Source organism: Nelumbo lutea, chromosome 2, assembly GCF_056320005.1.
Source record: "Nelumbo lutea isolate HS-2025 chromosome 2, American lotus-T2T, whole genome shotgun sequence".
Lineage (NCBI taxonomy): Eukaryota > Viridiplantae > Streptophyta > Magnoliopsida > Proteales > Nelumbonaceae > Nelumbo > Nelumbo lutea.
In genome coordinates this window covers 42,265,198-42,291,145 of record NC_142685.1, presented here as the reverse complement: position 1 = coordinate 42,291,145, position 25,948 = coordinate 42,265,198, and the positions used below count along the sequence as shown (strand labels likewise).

Below are 25,948 nucleotides of genomic sequence, written 5' to 3'. Positions count from 1 at the left end.
ATCATAAGTGCAGCCTGGGTACCTAGATCAGCCAACAGAATAGCTGATGCCTTGGCCAAGAGTGGGACCTAGCAAGGGGATTCATCATAAGTGCAGCCTGGGTACCTAGATCAGCCAACAGAATAGCTGATGTCTTGACCAAGAGTGGGATGAACCACTTCTAGGGGCAGCTGCAAGAAAATGTACTATATAGCTTTGCTGACTTGAAATTGTGGACTGCTAGGCAGTTCCATTGTACATATACTCATTCTTCCAACCACGATTAATAAAGTTTTTCAGTTACTCATATACTCATTCTTCACAAGTTATTAGGAAGTCACCTTTGCAAAAGCTCAACAATTCATACAACACTGAACACAAATCTCTACTTATAAATTATCACTCGCGGTGTATAATACATGCATATTTAACAAGAGATTCTGCTGGGAATCCAATGCCTAGGATAAACCTATGAGTTGTGAGTTATGACTATAGGTGGATGTCATGCCAGAAATGAAATATATACATCCCTTTTCCATAGCAAGAAAATAATTTAAGAGATTCATGATGTAGGAAAATTGGAGATAAAAATATTTTATAAAGAAAAAAAAAATCAAAGCTTCATTTTATCTTTAATAAGTTAGGATTTTCTCTTAAAGTCCCATAAAACTTCACAGGTTTCAAAGACCACAATAGAACATTGATTAGGGTCAAGTTTATATGATTAGTTAATGAACTGTATTATAAGAATTTTATTTTCACTTTGATAAGATCCACACTGGCTAACCTCCCTGTTTATTTTATGTTTGTCTTCAGGATGCCTCAAGCAGTTGTGAAAAGAGTGGAGAAACTGATGAGGGATTTTCTTTGGGAACCAGGAGATAGGAAAAAGGAGCATTTGGTGAGATGGGAGAAGGTGGTCAAAAGGAAGGAGGAGGGCAGTTTGGGTTTAGGAAATATCAGCTTGAAAATTTTGGCTCTATTAGGTAAGTGATTGTGGTGTTTCCCCTTGGAGAATGAAAGGTTGTGGCATAAAGTTGTCTCAAGTATTCATGGGCTGTCAAGGAATGGTTGGGATGCTAGTATTCTGCACAGAGCTAATCTTGCTGCACCGTGGAAAGCAGTGCATTGTATTCTCCCCCATTTTCTTGAGCATGTCAGGTATGATTTGGCTTCTAGTAACAAAATTAGATTTTGGGAAGATGTTTGGGTCGGGGAGCTTCCTCTGAATGTTGTGTATCCATCTTTGTTGGCTCTTTCAAGCTTTAAAGAAAAACTTGTGTCTGACTTCATTGGATCTCTCTCCTCTATTGGGTTAAGCTAGAACTTGGGGTTGGTGAGGAATCTTAGAGAGTCTGAGATGTCTTCAGTCTCTTGCTTGGTAAATAATTCGGATAACTTAGTCTTTGATGAATCTATGAGTGATAGTCAGGTTTGGTCTCTCAATATTTTTGGATTGTTTACTTGTAGATCCTTCTTTTCCTCTCTTGTGGACTGTGGCCTCTTCTTCAAGCTTTAAAGAAAAACTTGTGTCTGACTTCATTGGATCTCTCTCCTCTATTGGGTTAAGCTAGAACTTGGGGTTGGTGAGGAATCTTAGAGAGTCTGAGATGTCTTCAGTCTCTTGCTTGGTAAATATTTCGGATAACTTAGTCTTTGATGAATCTATGAGTGATAGTCAGGTTTGGTCTCTCAATATTTTTGGCTTGTTTACATGTAGATCCTTCTTTTCCTCTCTTGTGGACTGGTGGCCTCTTCTTCATTTCCTATGAAAGAAGTTTGGAGTGTCCCTATCCCCCCAAAACTCAATGCTTTTTTGTTGGGAAGTTTACCGTGGTTGCATCAATATGTGCAACTTGTTGCAAAAGAAAAGACCCAATGGATGCTTCTTGTGTAAGTCGAATGGTGAGAATGCTTACCACCTCTTAGCCTCCTGCCCCTTTGTTTGCTAATATTTGGTAATGGTTTATCTCTCTTTTTGGTTGTAGGTGGATCCCTCCAATTAGTTTGGATACACTCTTTAGCCCATATTTCTTGAGGAGCACTAAGAAGAGGCAGAATATTGTGGAGATGCACAAGGGAAACAGTAATTTGGATATTTGGGAGGAGAGGAACTCAACGATCTTTTGGGAGAAAGAGAAATAAGGAGACAATTGTTGAGATTGTTATCCTAAGGGTAGCACACTAGGTAAAGGCCTTGAAGATTTTTTCTGATTTTACTGTAGAATACTTCTTCAGAAGTTGGGGTTCAATTGCTGACTCATCCTCTAGGAAGCAAAAAATCCATGAGGTTTGGTCACCCCCAGATGAAGGATGGATGAAATTAAACTTTGATGGAAGTTGTTTGGGAAATCTGGGACCCTCTACAATTGGAGGAGTGATTTGGGATGAGGGGGGAACATATGTGGATTGCTTTCAGGGCCAATTGGACAAGGTGATTCAGTTAGGACCGAGTTAACGGTCAAGGAAATGGGAAATGGGAATCACAAGGTTGATTGTGGAAGGGGATTCAAAAATATTAATCAGGTGGCTGAAGAAAGGAGAGGGGGTGATTTGGCAACACAAGAATGATATCAGGTGGTTCAAGATGTTGTCAAGAGCTCTGAATATTCAAGTTAGATGGGTAAGACGACCGGCTAATGGATTAGCTAAGCAAGGAGTACATATAAATCACTTGTATTGGGCTCAATTGTAATGGGATGATGGGGTTCTTTTGATGTAAAGGGAGTTCAGATGTAACAACTTGTTGTAACCTTTTTCTTAATTAGTTTAATAAAATTTTATTTGTTTTGTTTTTTGAAGGATCAAGAAAAAAAAATTATTGAAAAGAAAAGAAAAGAAATACATCAGAAAGGTGATAAGACATCACCAGAAGAAGGATAACAACCTCAAGACCCTTAAACAGACCCACTAACAGCTAACCTCACACTTTACAAACATGAGGTTACCCCACCCATTCCAATCGAAGATCAAAGCAAAACCCCCCAAGGAAAGACACCCAAGAATACAGAGGCCCTAAACCCAACAACAAACCCGAATCAAAACCCCTCCTCGCTGCCAAACCAAGATTTCAGTCTTCATCTATGAATGAATCTTCCTGGTCTGAAAGTTCCTCATCCCATGACTTAGCTCCTTTCCGACAGTCTTTCTTCAACTTCTCTTGTTTTTTCTTTCAAAATCCTCAGCAGCCCTTTTGACAAACTCCTTCCCTCCCCAAAAGCACAAACCCAAGATTTTACCAATAGTAACCTCTCTTTCCACTATTTTTTGGATATTCATTTCACCTAAATCCCCATTCTTTTCATCATTATTTTGCTGCAGACATTTCTTATCAGACTCGGGACCCGCAACACTGAAATTGTTTTCCTGTTGCTCCTTCTCTGAAAGGAAAACTGAAGGCTGAATTTGCATCAATGTCCCCCTACGATCAGAGACAGGTGTTCCTTTTCCACTCAAACTGAAAAAGCATTACAATGTGTTTTGAAACAAAGGAAAGTCAAAGCTAGCAAAATCACTTGTTCATTCTCTGGCCCATGAGGGAGTGGGGAGATGGATGATGATGTGGGGTGAATACCTCTTAGGTGATGACCTAATCTGAGTATTGAGTTCTCTAGGGTCATTCTGGAATTCTGTGGGAGCAGTATTGGGCTAGCTCCAATAAAGATTTTTTTTTGCAAAGTAAAATAAAAATTGCATTAAAATAAAAAGAAGATTACATAAGGTGATAAGATATCACCCGAGAGAAAACATGACTACTGATTCAGAAACTCCACCAATTACAAGACTTAAAAATAAAAAGAAGACTTCAACACGGTCATCAGCAACCCTGTCGGAACCAAGGCCCTAGTCTTCCCCTTCAAAAACCTCCTCCTGACTGTTGCCATCTTCATTCCATCTCCCACCTCTGTTTTTCTTCTCCTTCTGGGTTTCTTCTCTCTTCTTCCTCTCAAACTCTTCAAAGGCTTTCCTAGCAAATTCCTCTCGACCCCAGAAAAACAGACCCAAGCTTTTGCCAACCTCTACATCCTTTTTAGCCACTTCCTCAATGGAGATACTTCCTGAATTCACCACCTTCCTCCCAAAGATTTTATCACAATCTCTTACAGTGGAAGCAGAATTGTTCCCTATTGGTTCCCCCCACTGTTGAGTCCCCAATTGCCAGTCCTGGTTAGAACCAACCCAGAGATCCTTACCAGCGGCATCTCCGATTGTCATCTTTGAAAGACTTCTGCCCCTTCTCTTGTAGACCTTGTATTTCTTGGTAGGTCCAGTCCCAATCAAACCACCTTTCAGCTGAGAGAAAATTTTTGTAACATGAACAATGTGAGAGTATCTTACTCCCGGTGCTCTGCAGGAAATTTTGGTCTGAGCAACATCTGAAGTGTTCTTAGCCCCCCCCCCCTCCTACCCAAATCCACCCCTAAGTTACCAATCACTACCTCCTCGAAGTCACTGCACTCTCGGATTGGGGCAAGGCACAATGATTCTCGCCTACAGTTCCACTTCCTTCAACGCCAATATCAAGACAATCTCCTAAATCAGCAACAGTGGTATCTCTTAAAACCACTTCTTTTTTCTTCAGACCAATCTCAGCTTCAATAACACACTCATTTACGCCACTCAGAACTTCCTTCACCATGGGGTTAGAAAAATGAAGGCACCTTACCACCAAGCACCTTTTGATTCACAGCATCCAACAATCCAACACCTCCACAGGATCGCACCTGTTCCAAACGCAGCTAACATGATCTTCCAGACTATTGTTAGAATTTTGCTCCGCATCACGAGAAGCAGAGACCTTCACTACACTCATAATATCCTTCTTCTTTCTCTTATCTTCACTGATGAAATCTCGTTCCTCTCCTACCTCTCTCCTCTTTCGGAGCTTGTCCATTACTAATCTAATCAAACCCTTCCCACTTAACTTTTTTTGACCATTTAAATTTCACTATGTGTTTTCTGTTTATCTCAAACCTGAGCAGGATGCAGCTCTTTTTTCTGTTTTTCGACAGAGACTCTGGATGGTGGGCCCCAGCAGCATTTCCATTCTTTTCACAAGAAACCCATTCTACGCATAACGGAAGAGACTTTTCAACTCCCTCGTCAGAACCAATTCCTTTTACCTCTTGGTCTGCAATGTGTCCCTCATTCCCTCTCCTTTCTGAATTATTCATAAATACAGAGTCACGCATGTAACCCAAGGTTCAAAATATCGTTACATGTATTGGGCAGTATCGATAGCTTTTTTTTATTTTTTTTAGTTTTTTTTTTAAATCTGGTTCAGAGAGGCTGGTTTAAGGTCCGCCCACCCCCTGAACCGATCAAAACCCCGATACATCCTCTGTAGGGGCGTATCAGGAAGCTCTCGATACGATACGTATCGGCCAATACGGCCCGATACGTGTTGATACTTTGAACCTTGGTGTAACCCGCCCCAATCTTTTTTCTCGAATGGACCCCATAACTTTCTCTCTTTTTCAAAATCTTCCCCATCTCTCCCCTCTTAACCTTCCCAAAGTCTCAAAAGTTGAAAAGACTAAGGTCAACCCTGATTCTAGGACCTAGGCGAGGCGCCTACCATGAAATGCACCTCACCTGTGTGCCTAGGCGCGCCTTTATAATCACTGGGTGGACAGACCTTAAATCAGGCCCCCTGAACCAGATTTGAAAAAAAAAAAAAAAAAAAACTAAAAAAAAAGCTATTGATACTACCCAATAGGCCTCTACCGGCGTATCAGGCGTATCAATATTTTGAACCTTGGGTCAACCCAACCATCACCACTTAATTTTTTATTCCCAAACTGCCCTCATCTTCGACCTCCTACCTTTCCTTTGCTACCAGCCCATTCGGCTTGCTTTTTGAACCAATTGAGTGCTGAGAACCTCTCCCCTCCTTCCCAAACAAAAACTCCCCAACCAGCCACCATGGTAACTTCCTTCTACCACCACTCTTAAAGAGTTCACCGCCAAAATGAAGCAGCAGAGAAACTGGAACAAGATGAATTTCCTTCACCTCAATTAAAATCCACACACAAACTAAGTTCTTCCACTCAATAGTTATTGAATCTACAAACCTAAATTTTCCACATGCATCTCCAACATCTCTGAATGTTTGGAAGCACCAGGCATGTAGGGAGATGCCAAAGACATTTATCCAAACAAAATTCAATGACCTCACGTTTCTCAACACTCCGACTAGAGGGCTCCATCTCCCCAACCTCAAATCTGGAAACCTTAATTGGTCTTGCTCGCGGGCAAGAATGTCAAGAGCTTCCTTCTCATTGCTGAAGATGAAAAGAAAGAACCCTGCACTAAGTCTCCTCACCTGAAAGGAACTACTTGGAATCCACTCAGCCACTTCCCAAGCCCACACTTCTTCCACATCTGGTTCAGAATTAACAAAACAACCAACCAAGCATCTGTTTAACAGCTCAAGTCAAGCAAGCGTTCCTCCAGTCAAGCTAACGACCACCTCTTTCATTGTTTAACACTAGCTAACATTGTTGTGTATAGAGATTATACATCTTTGTAAACTCATGCTGTATATTTTACTAATAAATAAACTTTTATCAATTATTCATCAAAACTATAAATAATGCCAAGCACCCCTAGTGAGAACCTTAGGCTGGCTTCATCTAACTAATACACATAAGTCCTTTATCTTACACTTTCTATGAGTTTCAAGCAATACAATTGGCTTCTTTGAACTCCTTGATAAAGCTAAAGCACCAGCTAAACAATTAGCAGATCTATGAATCCAATTAAATCTTGTTCCCATCTGATTGGCAACCATATTACTTTTCTCGTTGTTAATGTCGACTGTGTAGGGGTATTTTAGTCTTTATGTTTATGTTTAAGTTGCTGATGTGTAATGTTCTATTAGTACTCGTGTCCCTCACTTAAGTAGGGGCAAAGGTGTCCCTTTCTGATTTAATAGAAACATATAAATAGATCTGGCCGACTAGAGAGAGACTGATTTTTCTCTCTTGTTCGAACCAGACTTCTGTCCTTTATTTTCTTCTTTTCTTCTTCTTCCTCTTCTCATCTTTCTCGTATTTCTACAGTCACTATTCTAACAGAACTCGAAGGCAGATTGGATTATAATATGGTATTAGAGCTAGGTTGAGCAAATTGAATTTTCCCAGAATTCTGATCTTCACGCATCCAGCCTAGGGTTTTCTTCTTTTTTCTTCACCATCAGTTGGAGATAAGGGAAGGGGCTGAAAAGGAGTGATCACCCTCTTTCCTTGGAGGTTTCTATGCCTCCAATCGTGCAGTTCATGGGTTGTTTCTGTGGTTTGTAGGAAGCCATCCCCTAATCGATGAAGAGAAGAGGGCTGATTCGAGTGATGCAGTGGGTGTCGAGTATAGTTTGATTTTCTGGTGATTAGGTAAGTGGTTTTTTATGCAGTTTTTATTGTGAACCAAATGGTGAATATGTTCCAGAACGTATGGTGGAAATTCAGGTTGTTGTGTGTTAGGGTTTATGCAGATTTCAGTGTGGTTTGAAGGGGGGAGTGATCTTCGAGCAGTGTGGTGAGTTTTCAGGTAGTCGTGTAGTAGGGTTGTGGTGTAGAGAGTGCAGAATTCAGCAATAATAGGTGATGAGAACAGTGTGGTTTAGTGTGCAGTGTGCAGAATTCAGCAATGGGAGACAACAGTGACAGTAAAACTAGTGTGATGGTTCCAACTGACTACCTGAACGTTCAGATGACCTCTATCAAGTTGAATGGAGAAAATTATGTACCTTGGGCGAAATCTGTAAAAGTCTTTCTTAAAGCAAAGAAAAAAGTGAAACACACAAGGGAGGAAAAACCCTCTACTGACTCTCATGAGTATGGTGATTGGGAACAAGAAGATGCACAGATTATTACATGGTTATGGAACAGTATGGAACCCAAGATTAATATGAATTTCATGTTTCTTGATACTGCCAATGAAGTGTGGGACCATGCTAAGAAGCTGTATTCGGGTCAAGACAACACAACTAGAGTATATCAACTGTATCTGGAATACTTTAATCTGCAACAGGGTAATCAGAATCTTGAGGAATACTATGCTAGCATGAGAAACCTTCGTAATGAGCTGAATGTGTATCACCCCCTAACCTCTGATGTTAAAATTCAGCAACAGTAAAGAGAACAACTAGATGTGACCAGATTTTTGGTGGGGCTTAAGTTTGAATGAACCAGTGTGGGCATAGATACTATGAGGATCAACTCTCCCTTCCTTAGAAGAGGTGTTTGCTCGACTTAGGAGGATTTCTATTGGATCTACCGAGAATTCTAGTGTTTCCGATAGATCAGCCTTTGCAATATCAAGGGGTCGTGGTGTTAGAGGTGGAGCTTGGGGAGCTCAATCTGGTTGTAGTGGTAGCAATGGACCAGTATATGGTCGTAGTGGTGGTGGTGGTCGTACTGGAGGTCGAGATTCAGGGGGAGTCTGTGGTAGATGATGTAGTTCAGGTCCGAGAAGATGTACATATTGTGGTATGGATGGACATACCATCAATTATTGCTATGATTTGCATGGTCCACCTTCAACTTGGGCCAATCATGCCATGACCAGTGATAGCAGCTTCAGACAGGAGAGCCATTCAACTATTCGGATGCCCCCTACATCCACAGATGTTCTTGGGAAGGAGATGATGAGTGCTCCCCGTGATGAGTATGAGAGGCTTGTTCAGGCCACATCTCAACAGAATACAGCCACTCTTGGACACTCAGGTGTGGCTTGTTTGGCATCCACACCCAATCCCTGGATTATTGACTCTGGAGCCTCCGATCACATGACTGGAACTCCATGTGTGTTTTCTTCCCTCTCCCTGCCCAACATCACAATCTGTTACCCATGCTAATGATTTCACATCCTCCATTTGTGGTGTTGGTAATGTTAACATAGACCCTTTATCTTTATCCCCAGTTTCGTATGTCCCCAAATTTCCTTTTAATCGTATGTCTGTCAGTAAGTTGACCAAGTCTCTTAATTGCTCTATCACTTTTTACCCTTTTTCGTGTGTTTTTTAGGATCTCAAGACGGGGATGAAGATTGGTGGAGGGCATGAAGTTGGTGGATTGTATTACCTTGATGGTGGTGGAAGTACGTCAACAGCTCTCTAGACATCCCTTTCTCCTCTCCAATGGCATGGTCAATTTGGTCATCCGTCACTGAAAGTTTTGAAGTCTCTTGTTCCTTCATTGAAACATCTTTCTGTTTTGGATTGTGAGTCATGTCAGTTGGGAAAACATCATCGTGGTCCCTTTAGTCCTAGGGTTGATAAATGTATGTCAAGTCCTTTTTCTTTAATTCATTCAGATGTTTGAGGTCCTAATAAAGTAACGTCATATAATGGTTATAGATACTTTGTTATTTTTGTTGATGATTATTCAAGGATGATGTGGCTTTATCTAATGAAAGAAATGAGTGAATTGTTTACCATTTTCCAAAAATTTTATGCTGAAATTTGCAACCAATTTGGTGTATACATTAGAACTCTTCATTCTGATAATGGCCATGAATATTTTTATACACCATTTCAAGAATATTTGGAACAACATGGCATTATCCATCAGACTTCATGTACCTACATCCCACAACAAAATGGGGTGATGTTGTTCGATCCCTCATGCACCATATGAATGTACCCAAACCTTTTTGGAGTGATGTTGTGCTTACCTCTTGCTTCCTAATTAACCGGATGCCTGCCCACGTCCATCCTTGATGGTCATTCTCCTTTCACCACTTTGTTTCCTACCTTGTCTCCATTTCCCCTTTCTCCTCGGGATTTTGGGTGCGTATGTTTTGTTCATAATCTGGGACCAGGAAGGGACAAGTTAGATGCACGATCTATTTTAAGTGTATTTTTCTTGGCTATTCCCGGACCCAGAAAGGGTTTAAGTGTTATAATCCTAGTTGACATTCCTTTGTGTGTGCTGATGTTACTTTCTTTGAGTCCATTCCGTTTTTCTCGGGGTCAGATGATGTTCCTTCCTTCTCACCACCTCCTCCTCTTCCACTTCCAGTTGAGGATCCCATTCCCCTTGTTCCAACTTTGACAAAATTTTTGCCTCCGATGCCACCGCCTGTTGAGCGGCCACCTATTCGTCAAGCGTATACACATCGCCAACATGTACCGGCTCCTCCTCCAGCTCCATCATCGTCGACAGATCCGGCAATTGTTACCACACCAGCCCCAACCCCAGTTTCTGAACTTGATCTTCCCAATGCCTTGCGGAAAGGTAAACGTAGTTGCATCATTCATCCTATTTCTAATTATGTTTCTCTCACTCACCTTTCTGCTTCCCATCGCCAGTTTATCTCCTTGTTATCCTCTGTTATTGTCCCTACAAATGTCCAGGAAGCTCTTGCCTCTCCAGGGTGGCGCCATTCAATGGAAGAACTCTCAGCTCTAACTCATAATCATACATGGGACCTCACCACACTTCCTCCTAATAAGTAAGTTGTCGATTTTAAGTGGATATACACTGTTAAGTACTTACCTGATGGTAGTGTAGAGTGGTTGAAAGCTAGACAGGTTGCCAAAGGATACTCCCAAACATATGGTATTGACTACATGGTGACCTTCTCCCTGGTTGCTAAGATTGGTTCAGTTCGTATTGTGATTTCCCTAGCCGCCATGTATGATTGGCCTCTTTTTCATATTGATATCAATAATGCTTTCTTACATGGTGATCTACTTGAGGAGGTCTATATGGAGCAACCACCGGGGTTTGTTGCTCAGGGGGAGGATGGTAAGGTGTGCCGACTAAAGAAGGCCATTTATGACTTAAACAGTCTCCTCTTGCGTGGTTTGGTAGGTTCAGTGAGGTGGTAAAGAAGTTTGGTATGAAACTGTGCCAGGATGACCACTCAGTCTTCAGTCATGACTCTCAAGCTGGAAAGATCCTATTGGTGGTATATGTAGATGATATTGTTATTATTGGGAATGACAAAGTGGGAATTGATGGGTTGAACATCTTTCTGTAGAAACACTTTCAAACAAAGGACCTTGGTAAACTAAAGTATTTCTTGGGGATAGAAGTAGCAAGGTCTAAGCATGGTATTAATTTGTGTCAAAGGAAATATGTTCTTGATTTGTTGGAAGAAATAGGATTGTTAGGTGCCAAACCAGCTGAAACACCTATGGAAGCAAATACTAAGCTGAGTAGTGATATGGGTGAAGAGTTTGAAGATCCTGGAAGGTACTGGCAGTTGGTAGGTAAACTAAACTACCTAACCATTACTCGGCTAGACATTTTATTTGCGGCTAGTGTGGTAAGTCAGTTCATGCAGAAACCTCAGGTTCCACATTGGGATGCAGTTCTAAGGATTGTAAGGTATTTAAAGGGGGCTCCTGGTCGTGGCTTGATATATAGAAGTGGAGGAAAGCTTGAAATAGAGGAATATACTAATGTTGATTGGACTGGCTCTATATCTGATAGGAGACCCAGTACAGGCTATTGTACTTTCCTTGGGGGTAATTTGGTGACATGGAAAAGTAAGAAACAAATCGTTGTGGCAAGAAGCAATGCAAAGGCAGAATATAGAGCTATGGCACATACTACTTGTGAATTAGTGTGGCTGAGAAATCTTCTACAGGAGATGGGATACACTGTTGACACTCTAATGAAGCTCTACTGTGACAATCAAGTTGCAGTCTATATCTCTTCTAATCCGGTGTTTCATGAGAGAACCAAGCATATAGAGGTTGACTATCACTTTGTAAGAGAGAAGGTGCTGAGTGGAGTGACAGATACTGCATATTAACACAGGAAACCAATGGGCAGATTTGTTTATCAAAGGGTTGAGTCGGGGAAGAGTGGACTACATATGTAACAAGCTAGGACTATATGATATATACTCACCAGCTTGAGGGGGAGAGTTAATGTTGACTGTGTAAGGGTATTTTAGTCTTTATATTTATGTTTAAGTGGCTGATGTGTAATGTTCTATTAGTACTTGTGTCCCTCACTTAAGTAGGGGCAAAGGTGTCCTTTTCTGATTTAATAGAAACATATAAATAGATCTGGCTGACTAGAGAGAGACTGATTTTTCTCTCTTGTTCGAACCAGACTTCTCTCCTTTATTTTCTTCTCTTCTTCTTCTTCCTCTTCTCATCTTTCTCTTATTTCTACAGTCACTATTCTAACAGAATTCGATGGCAGATTGGATTATAATACTCATAAATGTCTATATTGCGAAGACCCTAGGCTATCATTTTTTAACCATCCCACTGCTACCTTAGAGAATCTTACTACTAAATTCCTATAGTTAAGATAATTGCCCACCATGCAGTAAGGCTAGAATCTCTGCCCTAGTGGAATCACCAACTGATCCTGAAAAAGAGTCAAGATGAATCCACTATCATTTTGGAGACCAATCAATATAAATGATGTTTCTTGCCATGAATGAATTCATAATATTTGCCATCCTCTAATTGTGTCAACAATGGAGAAAGGGGCAAAGCTGCCCACGAGAACAAGGAATATTACAAACTTATCCCAAGTCCAGGCATTCCCCATACAAGACAATCCTTATTATTTCTGTTTTAGCTAGGCCAAAGAATTTGCAGATGTAGGTATCCACCTGAATGAGCTATCCACGTTCCAGACTATGACCTAGAGTGTGCACCTGTCTAATTAGTACCCTGTACCTCCCCAGAATATTCTCTTACAAATGACAAGTCAACATGTGAATCATGTTTATTACTTCAGTACAGAATCAAAGAGGACGTGATGCAATTCAAGAAAATTGGAAACATGCTTCAAAAGCAACCCCATTCCAGAATCACTTGAATCTTGGATCATATATGAATAACTGTCACTCCTAGGTTTTTCTGGGCACTAAGGCATGAATAAACTGTAGTAGACGTTAGGAACATTATTCCCAACTCAAAGCCTTTAGACAGTCAGAAAATTCATATTAGCATGATCACATTCTTTCCATAAACATTTTCTATAACAGACCTCACCCGATTATCCCAGGCTAATAATAATCTATTCATACCAAAGCCCATCCAAAATCCGTCTTCTATAGACAAAGGCACCCTGTGAAGGTGAGAACCATTTCTCACACTTTTTGTGTCACTCAAGATAGTCAGTACTTTATTTATGATTTTGTAGACACTTCCCACAAATCAATGGATCTATAATCTTTCAACTCCATGGCAAGTACCTTCTTAGGTTAAAATTAGTTGTCATGAAATAAGTCTAATACTTCAACTGAATCCTCCTTCATAATGACCCAAAGTACATAGAAATGTTATTTTTTTCAAAATAAATAAATAAATCTTTTGTGCATCCCTTGCAAACCTTCCAGTGTACTACATGTCAGTGTTTAGGATGCCCCAAGAGATAGTGAGGAAAATTGAAAAAATCATGAGGAATTTTCTCTCGGAGCCAGCGGAAAAAAAAAAAGAAGGCTCATCTGATTTGATAGGAAAAGGTAGTGAAATTAAAGGTAGAAGGGGGATTGGGAATTGGTAAAGTCAAGTTGAAGAATTTGGCTTTGCTTAGCAAATGGCGGTGGAGGTTCCATAGTGAGAACGAGAAATTATGGCACAAAGTTGTTGCAAGTAATCAACTTATCAAAAAAAAAAAGAGTTGTTGCAAGTATACATGGCATGTCAAGCATTGGATGGGGTGTTGGTTGTCTCCGTAGAGATACTTTGGCTGCTCCTTGGAAGGCCACCCACAAGATTCTTCCTGCCTTTCTAAATCATATCAGGTATGATTTGGTTTCGGGTCAGAAAATTAGATTTTGGGAGGATGTGTGGATTGGGGATATCCCTCTGGGTGAGAGATTTCGTTCTCTTTTTTATCTTTCCAGGTTTAAGGGTAGACCTATTTTTGACTTCTTAGGCCAGCACCCTCATCCTTCAGGCTGAATTGGAACTTTGGCTTTAATAGTAACCGTAGAGAATCTAAAATTCCTTGTGTGCCCAAGTTGTTAGGCTTGCTGAATTGAACGTTTCTGGGAGGTGGCTTGGATTCTAGGGTTTGGTGCCTTAATCCTAATGGACTGTTTTCTTGTAAATCTTTCTTTAATTCCTAGGTAGCCACCCCCCCCCAAAAAAAAAAAAAAATCAGTGCTTTTTGTTGGGAAGTGTTTTATGGCTGTATTAATACATTTGACTTGCTTCAAAGAAAAAGACCAACTTGGTGTTTGTCCCTCAGCTGGTGTGTCCTGTGTAAGTTAAATGGTAAGACTGCATTTCATCTCCTAGTCTCTTGTCCTTTCATTAGCTTTATTTGGAATTGGTTTGCTTCCCTCTTTGGATGCAGATGATCTTCTCCTAACAGGTTGGAAGGATTGTTTAGCTCTACTGGCTTTAACTGCACTGAAAGGAGGAACAGGATCTTGGGGAAGTGTACCAGAGCAGTGGTGCTTTGGACAGTTTGGGGGAAAAGAAACTCAAGAATATTAGAAGAAAGAGAAAGAAACAAGGAATAACATGAATATCATTCACAGGGAGGGTTAAGAGATTTTACCCTTTCCTCCTTTCTATTGTACTTTATGCTTTCATTTTATCATTAATAAAATTCTGTTAATTATCCAAAAAAAACAAAAAAAAAAGCAAGGAAGCCTTGGTAGAAATCATAACTCTAAGAGTGGCACACTGGGCAAAAAGTCTGAAACCATCTTCAAGTTTTAAGGTTGAAGACTTTTTTAGGGCCTGGGGTGTTATTGCTGCCTCATCATCTAGAAGACATAAATCTGTTGAGAAGTGGTCACCTCCAATAGGTGGCTGGAAGAAACTGAATTTTGATGGGAGTTGTTTGGATAATCCGGGCCCCTTAGGCATAGGGGGGTCATTAGGGACGAAGAAGGAAACATCATAACCTTATACTCGGGACCTACTGAACAAGGTGATGTGGCAAGATCAGAACTATTGGCTGCAGTATATGGGGTTTAGAAGGCAAAAGAGTTGGGCGTTGATAGGCTGATCATTGAGGGTGACTCAAAAACTGTTGTGAAATGGCTGAAGAAAGAGGAGGAGGTGACATGGCATTTGAGGAATGAATTCAGGCAATTTGAATGACCATCTAAGGACATGACAATCCAAGTTAAATGGATGAGAACTGCCAACAGCTTGGAAGATGGTCTACATAAGCAATGGGTACAAAGAACTCATCTACATTGGGCTCAATTGTAAATTTGCAATTCTTGGGTTGGATCAGCTTTACTAAAGCTGTGTTCTTTCTTTTTTTCACAACCTCTTGTTGTAACCATGCTTTCTTTTTATTAATGAAATCATTTCTGTGTTGCTGATAAAAAATAAATAAACCTTTTGTGCACACTACAAGGTTTACAAGCATCTTGAGTTCATTTTTTGTTCATATCTTTTCATCCTTATCCTAAAAGAAGCCACTATAAGTTCCAGTTCTATTGTGCAAGGCATTACTATACAAAGTGCCCCACCAAAAGATAATACTATAATGAACTAATTGCTAATTATGCAGGCCCATTATATCAGTAAAAGAAATAAAGTTTAAATGCCGTTAAAGATGCAATGATTTGTTGTTTGCCATTAATGGTAATTTGCATATGCTAGAATAGTGTAGCAACAAAAAAAAACTTCCATCACCTCAAAATTTGTTGCAAAAATGGTTGATAACAAATTCTTAAATGGTTGGGCAAAAGAAGGTAACAAGAAGAAAGCAAGCAGATACAGATTTTCTTTCATACTAACTTCCAAGTTTAATATGGGTTTTGGGTTGTAGTTCTCCTTTTTATATGCTTCTGAGTTCTGCTTGATGTACACATGCTTTGAAGGAAACTCTCCCTCTTTTTTAATACAATAACACTATTTATCAAAAAATGAAAAAAAAAAAAGACGAAGACAAACTGAAAAAATTGGCCATCTGAAAAAGAAGAATCAAAGAGCATTCAAGAAGAATAACCTGGTGTTTTCCAGCCCTTACAAATTTCACTTGATCTCCCCTGAAAAAGGATTTATGACAAAACATTATAAAATATTCCTTAGAATGTCTTCAAGAAAAATTTCTTTGGAATACCAATATAAGTTTCTCATAGTCATGTACCCATTCTCCACAAAGGAAATGATAGCTTGCAAGGTTGCTGAAAATCCCGCTAGCTTATATTCATCTCCATACCTTGAAGAAGATTAGAATGTACACACCTTAGTTTAAAGCAATACAAAACTAAAGATCCTCTATCATACTTAATACAAAATGTAGGTTTCCAATAATTAGCAGTTAAAACAACCTGGAGTATATCGGTTTTCCGGAGTTGCTCAATACAAAAAAATGTTTCTTCCTTTTTCGCCAAGAAATTGATGCATCGTCCTGTACTTCATTTATAAATTACACAATATTAGGGGACAGTGCTTGATGCTTTATGTTGAATCATACAAAAGAACAAGTAACAATTGTTTAGGAAAGACAAATGACATCAGAAAAACCCCAATATTTTGCCCCTTACAAAGTCCACAACAGATTATGAGTGGAAAAGACATTTATCGTCCTTGCATACTACCCTACAGATCATACATTTTTTCTATTAATAGCGACAGGCCATGAATGATACCAATCTAGCCCACCAACTGGATGGGAAATACTCCCAAAGAGCAAAACAAAAGCAATTTGGGCGCTCAAAAAATTGCTTTCTGTAGATAAGCCTTGCTTGTCCTCTTAGGTCTGCAAATTTTGGTTCTAAACTACAAGGATGACATGGGAATAGGCAACTCATTAAGGACAGAATACAAATTTCCAATGTGAAGCATACAATGCTATCCTTAAAAGGTAGGGAACTTCTCATGTGTGTTGAGGGCATCATGATGGTTTATGTTCTCCATGGGTCAACCCAAGAAAGCCTTATCCTGACCATTCGGGGCTACCCTTGGGCCCCAAATCCAAAAAGATGGTGCTGCTCCCACCTTCAATTCACAATCAAAGAAAAATGGCCCCGAAAATGTAATCAGCAAATATCAGAGAATGTTTTATATTAGAATTTTTCTGGAAGTGTGAATAGGCTTATATCTGCAACACTAACTTTCTACTTAAAGTCAATCAACATCAGTGTGCACCCTCTCTTCCAGTGGAATCTCCATATTTCTCTCTTTTACAAAGATACTAAAATATTTATAAGTTACCATATACATGTGTGTGAAGCACTCTCTACATGGTCTCAAATCCTAAATTTTTTCAACTATGGCATTCACGTTTTTGCTCCCACTCTACGCTTTCATCACTTAGCTTGCCACAAATGCACATGTTTCTAATTCTCTCCTTAAAACATTGCCACTGTCACAGTTTTCAAGGCATCAAGGCAAGGCTGGGCAATCCAGGCTGGGGGGGAGGCGCCTTGTCACCTAGGCAATGGGACTTTTTTGACTAAAAACCATGAATCCTAGGGAAATTCCTTAGGTTCTATAGCATGCAGCAACCATCCTTCACCAATGTTTTAAAAACTGACCTGATGTTTGAACTGTTTTTGCCTCTGGGTCACAGGTCACCGGTTCAACCATCCAAGCATAAAATAATTATAATTATTTTTACATATAATATATGTATATATAAGTATTATTTTATGTTTAATTTATATTTTTAATTCAGTTTTTAATTTTTATTTGTAAAAAAATGCTATAAATTGCAGTATGAGGTCAAAAAAAATGATTTTTTTGGCAAAAAATACTGGGGCTTGGCGCCTTGGGATGCACAGATCCCAAAAAGTTGCCCAAAATAAAAAAAAAAATCACCTCAATCAGAAAACCGAGCACAAAGTTATGACCTTTGAAAGTTTGTACATACATGGTGTGTGCAACCCGTGACCCAGTGACCAGGTCAATGTTTTGACCGGCTGTTTTTTTTTTTTATCAGCAACACAAAAATTGATTCTTTAGATTAAAAAACAGAGATACAACAAGGAGTTGTGGGCAAAAACAAAGCCCAAACAGAAACTATTCACTATTTACAGAACTGCCCAGAACATAGATTGTCTCTGAGTTCCTTGCTTTGCTAGACCATCAGCCAAACTGTTTGCAGATCTCCTTATCCACCTTATTTGGATCATCATGTCTTTAGAAATCTGCTTGAATCTCCTGAATTCATTCCTTAACTTCCATATGATTCCTTCCCCCTTTTTCAGCCAGACCACAACTACTTTTGAATCACCTTTAATAATCAGCTTTTTAATCCCCATTTCTTTAGCTTTCTCTACTCCATTGCTGCCAAAGCTATAGTGTTTCCATTTTTCTTCCCTAATTACCCCACCAATACCCAATGGTCCAGGATTGCCCATACAGCTACCATCAAAGTTTAATTTCTTCCACCCAACGCATGGAGGACACCAGGCCTCACGTACTATCTGTCTTCTGAACGAAGAACCTGCAATTATTCCCCACGATCTGAAGAAGTCTTCTACCTTAAAGTCAGCAAAAAGCTTTAAGGTTCTCACACAATGCGCTACTCTTGAGGTAATCACCTCAATCACAGCTTCCTTACTTCTTTCCTTGTCTTCAAAGATTCTTAGGTTCTTTTGACTGGCTGGTTTTAGGAGAACTGGACCTGGAATCAAGGTCAGGTGATGGTTCAAATGGTTCAACCGGTCAACTCAACGATGGGTAGAAAAAAGAAAAGAAACTTCAGAAAATAGAGGGGCTAAGCCTCTATTTTTATACTAGGAGAAGAAGAAGCATTGCTATTTACAAAGTAGAAACTCTTGTAAGCTGTGAAGTTTGAAAGAATTTCATATCCTTGATGTTCAAAACCAACAAAGCAGAAGAAAAGAATAAAGCAGTTCAAATAAGGGGAATTTTTTTATGAGTAAGAAGAAATTGGGGCAAAGTCAAGTCAATAAGGGAGATGTAGTTTGGCTATGGCTGGGATAGGGGGTGTTTTCAGGAACTCAGAAGAATTGGTGGTGGTCTTGTACTCAAGACCATTGGAACACAGGGATGCACTGACAGAAGAAATGGTTAGCTTATTGCAGGGCTTAAAACTTGCAAAACAATTTGGCTTCCATAATCTAGAAGTGGAAGGGGACTCCCAGGTGGTTATTTCTTGGACAAGAGCAAATGCCCAATCCCTTGGGCTTTCCGGCAAAAATATAGGGAGATTGAGTACTTATAAGGAAACTAAATGTCTCCTTCAAATGGGTGACAAGAACAGCAAATGGAATGGCAGACACTCTACCTAAACAAGGGGCATTAAGACATCAATTATTCTGAGCAATTCTGTGAAATCTTGTACTTTTGGGGTGGATTTAAAACAAATCTAAATGTAATCTCTGAAATACATTAATATAATTTCTTTTACTAATCAAAAAAATTAAAAAAAAAAATAAAGGAGATGCAGTTGAATCTAGTTTAGAAGTTCTGGAGGAGCAAGAGGCTGAGACAGATGCTGTTGTAGATCAAGTTAATTTGGCTAATGAGAAGAGGATTGAGTTGGAGAAGGTTGCCGAGGTGGCAGTTCAAGTCAGTAAGTCATTGGGTCTTTTTTTCTGGTGGGGAGGAGTTTGCAAGAAGAGCTTTTATGGAGTTGGAAACTAGAACGAAAAAGAAAAGGATTCAAGAGATTTAGAGGAGGAATCAGAGGAAGAAAGTGAATGTAAGGAGCTTGAAGGTGTAGGCATTATTGAAGGCATTGGTTTCAAAGAGTGGTCGTCTTCTTCGGATCATGAGTGCTTGTTTGATTAGGTTGTAGGTTTCAAAGAGTTGGTCATACTTCCACATACTGCACATCTCAGTAGTTGAAATATCATAAAGAATGACTTAGATTTGTAGAATGGAGACCTTCAGCCCCTATGACATTTCCACAGGAAATCAACGAATCTTGGAAACTGGATGAATCAATAATTTATTGTCCAAGGAATGCTTGAGAGAAGCCACCAAAAATTTTCTAATGTTGTCTGTCTACCATAATTCCATGCACTTCACATCCCATATTCCCATGATTAAGTATAGACAACTAATCGGAAAATGATTTAAGTACAGAAAAATCAACTTAAATTTCTGCAACATATTAATGAACATAGCTACCTTATTCCCTAAACACCTGCAGATTGTGAACCAATTGAGTGAATTATGTTCAGAATTAGGGCATTTGTCCTTGCATGGGTAAACAAGTGTCTGCAGAATTACAAACCGCATACGCTTCACCGATCCGCAAACCAGGTAGGTACGTTTGTGTAATAAGATGAGTTAAGACAACGCACCAAAACCTCTTACCTCATTGATATGCCGTTTTCCAGGAACCCATGAAGGTGAATCCGAAACCGCATCCACAGAATGATCTGCCGGAATTACTGCTTCGTCAATATCGTCCCCATTAACCTCCTCAATCCCAGATGCACTGCTGGCACTGCTGCTGCCCCTTTCTCCAGCGTATCCACTGCTGCTAGGACTCGATGGGGCATCGACTTCAAGCTCGGAATTGACTCTGTGGATAACAACAGAGGAAGAAATCTCTCGAACCACTTCACCAACTTCGGGCACTGCAGCCATCGCCGCTGGACCGCTTGAAGAAGACTGTTCTTCGATCTCAGGTTCACCTTCTCCTCTAGCATGCTCAGCCACTAACTGTCCATTTACGTCCTCGCCCACAAGTGGTTCTTCGATCTCATGTTCACCTTCTCCTCTATCATGCTCCGCCACTAATTGTCCATTTACGCCCTCGCTCACAACTTGTTCTTCGATCTCTGGTTCACCTTCTCCTCTATCATGCTCAGCCACTAATTGTCCATTTACGCCCTCGCCCACAACTGGTTCTTCAATCTCAGGTTCACCTTCTCCTCTATCATGATCAGCCACTAATTGTCCATTTACACCCTCGCCCGCAACTGATTCTTCAGTCTTAAGTTCACCTTCTCCGCTATCATGCTCAACCACTAATTGCCCATTTACGCCCTCGCCAACAACTGGTTGATTCAAAGCTAATTCACCATCGACGACATTCTCAGATTCATTCAATGTCAGAAATTTCAATCGATCCTGGGATGTTTCAGGAGGGCTAGCTTTAGGGTTTTGGTAGGCGAAATCATCGGTTGAGGTTAAAGAGTCCGAATCAGACGCCATTGCAACTGTGGTCAATGCAATTTTTTACAATTCGTCTTGATTTTTTGGTGAAAGAAAAAATGAGAAACGGATTTGTGTGGTGAAGGTGAGAGAGAGGGAGACTTATAGGTGGTGCAGGTGCCTCTTCTACCTGTCTAGGCTCTGCAAGGAACTGAGGTAGTACAACCTTGACTGGTAGACGGAGAGCTGATGCTATGTCTTGCAAAGACACAGACGATTGAGAGAGTCGTGCTTGAATGTAGATTTGGAATATAACCAACTCGTCATTTTCCTCGATTATTACCACGGGGATGATACCGAACCCCGGGCCTCATATGGGCCTGATATGGGCCCGGGCCAGGCAGGTCCAGGCTTTGGGACTATTACCTTAAATATAAGTTATAATTTATATAATACAAAATATTATATGTCAATTATAAATACTTATATTTAAACTGCAAAGTAAATATATTGTAAGCCAAGTCCAAACGTACAAAATTTTGGGCCGAAACACAGAATTTGGGCCTAAGCCTAGAAATGATCACCGTTATTACCTCTGCACTCGTCTGATAAAAAGAGGTAATTGGAACTACGGTGTTGCATTTTTCCTTGAGGCTGCATTTGAAACGGGTATAAAATGTCATCGATGTAAAAATATATTAATGACGTTTTATATTAAACCGTGATGTAAAAATTATTTGGAGGGACACCAAATAATCATCTCAACTACTAGGTCATTTGATGACCATTATTAACGCCAATTCATATATTCAGGTACAAACATTGAGACTTGAAATATCTGTGCAAGTAATTCCAGTAAATAAAAAGCCATGCAATTCTTAAAAGTCTCCCCACATTCATAACAGGACTTGCAATAAAGATAGACAACATTTCACCCAAACAAAAAAAAAGAAAAAAAAAAAGGTTTTGTGAATAGTTCTAAGTGAAAAGTCATAAAATACTGTCTAATGATGATTTTAAAGCATTTAAGTAATTATGAGATATTATTACATTACAGACCAAAAATAATTACGAGGCATAAACAGTGAAATAAATGATAATACATACCAGATACTAGTAAATGTGCATGTGCTTTGCATGTAGCAATTTTAGATGATGATGATGATGATGAAAATAGGTTTCTCATTACTTTATAAACTTTTTTATATGTCTATATCTATAAAATTATACCTATATATCATACTTATTTTTGTTTAATATGATGAATATATGATATTAAAGATGTGCCTAAATGTTTTCTACAATTGTTTTGTATTTTCATAAATTTTTCATGTTTTTATCTTTTTATTATTCTATGGATAAATTACAATGACCCATGTACAATGGGTTTAATGACAAATACCCCCTATACTTTCATTTATGACAAAGACCCCCTTGATTGTTAAGTCAATGGAAGGAAGACACTCAATTATCAAAATTCCCCCTTTGTAATTCAAGGGGCATGAAAATGAACGTTTCAAAATGACAAAAATGGGCAAAGCCATTCCCTCCTTTGTCTAATCCTCACCTATTTTCTAATTCTCTCCTAAACCCTAACGACCTGGCCTACAAAAACATATTGTAGGAGAACCATTTAATGAGAATCCTACATTGATCTTCGTCAAAAGTTGTTGACACTATCTCTCCAACAAAAGTTATCCAGCACACCATCGCCGGATACAGAAGAATCTTTGATGATACTAAAAAAAATCATTCGCAATTTTTTTTGGCATTAATTGCTAGATAAGAAGGTATTTTTATCGCCATTGCCAAAGAAGAATCTATGTACATGTATACCACACTAGCATTTTTAACCCTATGAAAACCAATACTTTTAGGAATTGTTGGGTTAATAAAGGATAAATGAAAGGATAAAATTGTTTGAGAAAATAATAAAAGAGTAGTTTTAGGATTTAAAAAGCTTAAAACATCCTAATGAGAATCTTTTCCAAAGTTAATTAATGAAATGCTAATGGAAGGGGTCTGTAAAAGTTAAGGGGGTTTTTGTCGCAAATGAAAATATAAGGGATAGTCATTAACCCTATAGTACATGGGTCATTGTCATTTATTCTTTATTTTTATTATTTAATTATGACATGACACATTTGACCCAAAAAGTTGAATTATTGACCTACCACCAAATAGGAATACAATTTTATTTCAGTTTCACAATTTAGTGATATCCAATCTCATCATAAAATTAAAATAAAAGATTAAAAGCATGAAAAGTTTTAAAATTGAACAACTTACCTAATCCCATCCAAACACACCGGTCCATGTCATTTAGTGTTGAGTTTGGATTAGCCCTTAACCAAACCAAACCTCTCCAATTTACACCCTTACTTCAATAGATAAATCAAGGATTGATGTGACATGCACATCAATTCTTATGTATATATATATATACATATATAAAATACAATTTCTAATTTTTGAAATATGATTTGAAATAATATTCAAGGCATCTTGAATACATAAATTTAAGATATGGCATGCACATCTAATATGAAATAATTTACCATTTAAGCATGGTTTTAATTGAAATTTTAAAATATTTATTATAGAATCATTATTGCTAGCATTATCAAAACGAATAGAAAACAATCTATTCCATAAGCATGCAAAATATTTAAAATACTTGCAGTAATATCTGAGCCACTATGTGGCCATTCAAGTCTAGTGAAACTTAAAATTCTTTTATTCAAAAGCCAACTTTCATCAATGAAATGGCCGGTAACACAAATATAACTAATATTAAATTTGGATGTCCAAACATCCGAAGTAATTGCAACTTTAGAATTAAGATTTGCTAACAAATAAATTAAATTTTGTTTATATGTATAATTTTTTTTTAAAGCATCAATTCTTATAGTATTCCTATAAACCTTTTTATACTATGGGTTTACAGAACTACGCAACCATTTTTCTATCTTTGGATCTTCAGCTAATATAAATGGTTGTTCTGCATGTACAATATACTTAGCAAGTTTTTGTCTCATTTTTTCTTGTGAATATCTAAAATTACCAAAACTAGTCTCCATTCCAATCTACGTTTGGGTTCTTTCTCTCCCTTCATCTTCCTCTCACTCATGTGTGAGCAGATGTCTGCTCAAGTTACCCGTACCACTCTTACTATAATAACTAAAGTTTTTCTTACATTTTTGGCAAACGACCATTTTCCCCTTCTCATCAATATCCTCTACTTTGAAAACTTTCCAAACCGGGCTACTCACCTTAGAAGCCCTCCTTTTTCCCTAATATCACTACTACCGGGGGTGAAAGTTCCACTTCCATCGACATTAATAGCATAAATACTAACACTATCATGATGCGATTGAATGTCATCCATGGTGAACATGTTAGGGAATCTGTTTCTAGAAGAGGCAACCTTTTTTTTAATTCTAAAAAGATAAAAATTAATCTAATTTGACTTACTCGGATTGCCGGTTCAAAATCTCAACTTGATTTCAACGGTTGAAGCCTTTTAACGTCCAAGCCTCTCGAATTGAGATACTTGAGCTGGTTGAGCAAACCTTCTTCTTGTTGAAAGTTGAAACTTCAACTAATGAGAATTTCTTAGGTTGCAGATAATTGAGAATGTATGAGTATGAGAGAGAGAGAGAGAGAGAGAGAGAGAGAGAGAATAGATTAAGAGAATTGTTGAATTGGTGTGATGAGAATGGTGGAGGATAGGGCTATTTATAGGAATTGAACATAATTCAATTGCCCAAAATACCCAAAAAACTAGCTGGTACTTAGTTGTTGGGAGGGGTATTTTGGTCATTGTAAAGTTACTTATTGCTTTACCCAAAATGCCCCCCTAAGCTAGTATAGCTGTTATGGGGTATTTTTGTAAACCCCCCCAAAAAAGTTGAAACTAGTCGTTGGGCCCCTTTGGGGGGCAACGGCTATATTCCCAGGCGGGTTGTGTCGTGCTTCGTGCCGTGCCGCGAGTAGCACGAAACGTGCTATCGTGCCATGCCATGCCGGCCCATGGGCTTCAAACCCCCAGCCCAATACGACACAGACCTTCGTGTCGAGCCTGGCACAACCCGTGGGCCTTTGTGCTAGGCCAGTCCAAAATCGTATTGGGTCATGCCAGACTATAGGCGGCCCGACCCAATTTACACCTCTAACTTTGAGGCTTGTCTCACTTTAGTTACCTAAGCTTTAAAACACTCTAGATAGCATATGAAAAGACAAAAATACCCTTTGAATTTTAAATAAACAAGAAAAAGCATCATTTTGAAATAGACAAAACAGTCATGTTTAAATCCAATTTTACTGCGACTGGGCACCACTATTAACTTTATGCCCTAGCCTCTCTACCAAAGAACTAATGTTTCCCTCCAGAGAAGCGACATGGAAAAATGTTGTTGGAGAAGACGACGTTGTTGCCGGAGAAGAGGGATTTAGGCCACTGTCATTGTAATCCCTTTTTTCAGTTATTTAATTCATAACAAAGAAGGGTTTAGATTACCGTTGTTGTCGGAGAAAACGAGTAATTCTTGTTGTCGTCAGGGAAGACAAACAGATAAAATGGACTAATAAATATTAAAAATGATAGTTTTAAGAAAATTTAAATCGGACATATTTTCTATGTATGTACAAATACATACAAAATACGAGACTTTGCATTCTACATATTTATATTTATACTCCTTCTAAATTGAGCCTAAAGTGAGTGAGAATAGTTCCAAAGTACATCGTTGTAGATTACATGACTCAACCTTGATCTTGGGATTTTTGGTTTAAGCTTAAAGATATAATTTATACTTCTTTCAGAGTTAAGTCCAGCCGTCCCGGTAATTGATCTATTGGATTAAAATCTGCACATTTGAGTATATTGAGAATGTGTGAGTATTGGCCGGTACATGTCAATAGGGATACATCTACCAATGCTAATTCCATCCGTCCACGGTGCACAATGCGCAGCTCTCAGGAATATTTGAA

The 25,948-nt window shown here is 38.9% G+C and overlaps 1 protein-coding gene across 4 annotated transcripts in view; it reads right to left on the bottom strand.

The window, feature by feature from the left end:
• The window catches only part of LOC148870153 (SAND family protein), a 67,547-nt gene extending 46,280 nt beyond the window's left edge, over positions 1-21,267 (bottom strand). For 2 of the 4 annotated variants that reach the window (XM_088972387.1, XM_088972388.1), the window contains exons 1-5: positions 20,171-21,261; positions 19,982-20,071; positions 16,207-16,286; positions 16,023-16,094; positions 15,882-15,921 (exon numbers count right to left, since the gene is read on the bottom strand). In XM_088972387.1, the coding sequence (XP_088828513.1) occupies positions 15,882-15,921; positions 16,023-16,094; positions 16,207-16,286; positions 19,982-20,071; positions 20,171-21,016 (1,128 nt within the window). In that variant the 5' untranslated portion in view covers positions 21,017-21,261. Of the gene's footprint in view, positions 1-15,881; positions 15,922-16,022; positions 16,095-16,206; positions 16,287-19,981; positions 20,072-20,170 lie in introns of all 4 variants that reach the window. The other 2 variants (XM_088972390.1, XM_088972389.1) reach the window with 2 other exon arrangements.
• Positions 21,268-25,948: the final 4,681 nt, after the last annotated feature.